Here is a 2,382-nt window from a genome sequence, read left to right as displayed (position 1 = left end):
CCCACCCCCGGGACCGGAACGGGAGCGGGTGGGGGCGCAGGCCCCGGGGATGCTGGGCTCGGTGAAGATGGAGGCCCACGACCTGGCCGAGTGGAGCTACTACCCCGAGGCGGGCGAGGTGTGTCCTCGGTGGGGTGACGGCGTGGGAAGTGGGGGGGTCGGCGCCGGGGCGGGCGAGGGAGTGGGTTTAATGCGGGCCCCGGTGGGGAATGGGGTGTCTCGTGGCGGGCCCCTGAGAACTGGGGACACGAAGACCAGGTGTGCTCGTCAGGAACGAGGGGACACGACGTGGCCGCGCCGCTTGGGCAGGCGAGCCCGGTGAGGGCTCCAGGAAACGCAGGCAAGAAGGCCAGATCGGAGCGTGACCGCGGAGGCCAGGTGTCAGCGACGCGGAATCCCCGAAATCCCCGGGGTTGAAAGGAGCAAGCCAGAGATAAGAATCGGATCCCGAGCTCCGGGGGACCCGGACAGGGCTGGGGAGGTTAGGAGATACCATTCAAAGCTAGGGGAAAGATAAAGAGCCGGAGGTAGGGAGAACCCGGGAGAGAGAAGGCTGCCTGGTGGCTCAGTGGTTAAGCAAGGGCCACCTGGGAGAAGAGTCCTGACCATCTGCTCCCCGAAAGGTTACAGCCTGTGGACAATCCTCCCTTGTTCCCGTAGGATGACTCTGAGTCAGAACGGATTAGGCAGCTATGGGTTTGGGAGGTGGGGGCTCAGGTTAGAACGTGGTTCTCAAATCGGGGCCTCCGGAGTAGAGCTAGGATATTGGGGTTCAGGGATGAGGATCAAGGTGATGGTCTAAGAGAGGCTCAGGAACAGGGGTGGACGCTCCGCTCGGGAGTATGCGGAGAGATGAGGCTTCTTTGGGGGCATCTAGCATGACGGGGCAGGTTAGAGTTGGGGCTCAGATGGGGTCAGTGTTAGGGGGTCTGAGAGCAGATGTGGGCGTCAGCGTGGGAAGGGGAGTAGTAGAAGGGTGTTTGTTGGCCTGTGTGCCCAGCATCCCTCCCCAGGACGCTGAACCCCTTGGTTTAAATGCTATTAGGGGAGGCTGTGTGTTCAAACAAAGATTGGCAACCTTGGAAAACCCACCCGGGCAGCTCCACTCTGTCCTGTGGGGTTGGTGGGCGTAGGTATCCATTAGATGATGTGTGTTTGGGGGAGAGAGCTCCTCCCTGGCATTCCCCTTTGGGGAACTGGGGGTGGGTTTCTGATAGCCCCCAACCCCCATTGCTCTCCAGCAATTGCTAATGTCCTCATCCAGTCAAAACCTCCCTGGATTTGGCCACAGGGGGGTGGGGGGTAGTAGCTGATCCTAATCCCCTCTGGCCAGCGGACCGGAAGTCCTTCTCCAAGTCTGACTCCCATTCCTCTTGCTGCAAAGATTTCAGACTCCTTCCTTCATTCACTCTGTAGTCTACTGTGTAAGGTGCCCCCCCCCCCATGGACAGTTTCAGGAATTTGGAAGGTTGAATTTCTAAGGGGACTAGGGGCTTGAGGGAGTGCTGTGAGGCAGAATGGCTGTGTTCTCCAGGCCACAGGGGTGGATGTGGGGGGACCCTGAGATCTGGGGGTTCTGGAAACCCCAGCAGGCTTGAGTCCTGGGTTGGACGCAATAGGGTAGATCTCCTGGCTCCCCAGGCCTGCAGGGCTTGGCAGGGTGCCCGGGAGGGGCCAGCCCTGGGGCCCATGGAGGTGTTGGGAATATGAAGGGGCGGAGGCGCGCCTGGTAGACCGCTGCATGTGTCCCTGGTGAGATGGGCAAGGTGGAGACCTGGGGTGGGGGTGGGGAGTGGGCAAGGCGTTTAAAAGGAAAAAGCAACCTGCCCAAGTCCACTGCCGCGAGACCGTTGCAGTCGCCAGTGACCCGGAGGGAGAAAGTTTGAGTGCCCCCTAGGGTGTCCTAGGCTGTCAGCCTCTCCAGCAGTGGAGGACTGCTTCATCTTTCTCCCATGGGTGGGCTTGGTGGAGTCCAGCCTCTCCCCTTTCAGCGACCTGCTGAGTGCTTCACCCATGCCGCCACCACCCACTTTGGGTTGCATGTCATAAGGAGTACGGTGTATTGGGCAGGGGTGGGGGGCATCTATACTGGAGGAGTTAAGATTTGGGATGCAATCTGGATGTCTCCAAAGGGGGGGGGGGCACAATGTGTGTGGACAGACTAGCGACATCAGGAACTGAGGGACAGACCAGAGGTGATCAACACTTGGGCACTGTTTGCAGGTGGGTGGGTGGGGGCGGTAGGGGTCTGTCCTTCAGAAGATGGGGAACTGGAGATGATTTGGAGAACACTGAGAGGTCGCCCCCAGCACCCCTATCAGATGAACCCATCTCCTTCCCTCTGGGCTAGAGCATTTTGCAGATGTCGGGAGCAGCAGTCGG

General features: G+C 60.1%; 1 protein-coding gene across 1 annotated transcript in view; it reads left to right on the top strand.

Annotated features, from left to right (window-relative positions):
• Window positions 1-49: 49 nt before the first annotated feature.
• Window positions 50-2,382, top strand: part of FOXA3 (forkhead box A3) — a 9,439-nt gene continuing 7,106 nt past the window's right edge. Inside the window, exon 1 of the mRNA XM_004710389.2 lies at window positions 50-118. Coding sequence (XP_004710446.1) covers window positions 50-118 — 69 coding nt within the window. The remainder of the gene's footprint in view (window positions 119-2,382) is intronic.

The sequence above is a fragment of the Echinops telfairi genome, unplaced genomic scaffold, assembly GCF_000313985.2.
Source record: "Echinops telfairi isolate 266 unplaced genomic scaffold, ASM31398v2 ScPeMD7_655;HRSCAF=1070, whole genome shotgun sequence".
NCBI classification, from domain to species: Eukaryota; Metazoa; Chordata; class Mammalia; order Afrosoricida; family Tenrecidae; genus Echinops; species Echinops telfairi.
The sequence above is the reverse complement of the archived record's forward strand: the minus strand, read 5'-3'. Positions and strand labels throughout refer to the sequence as shown.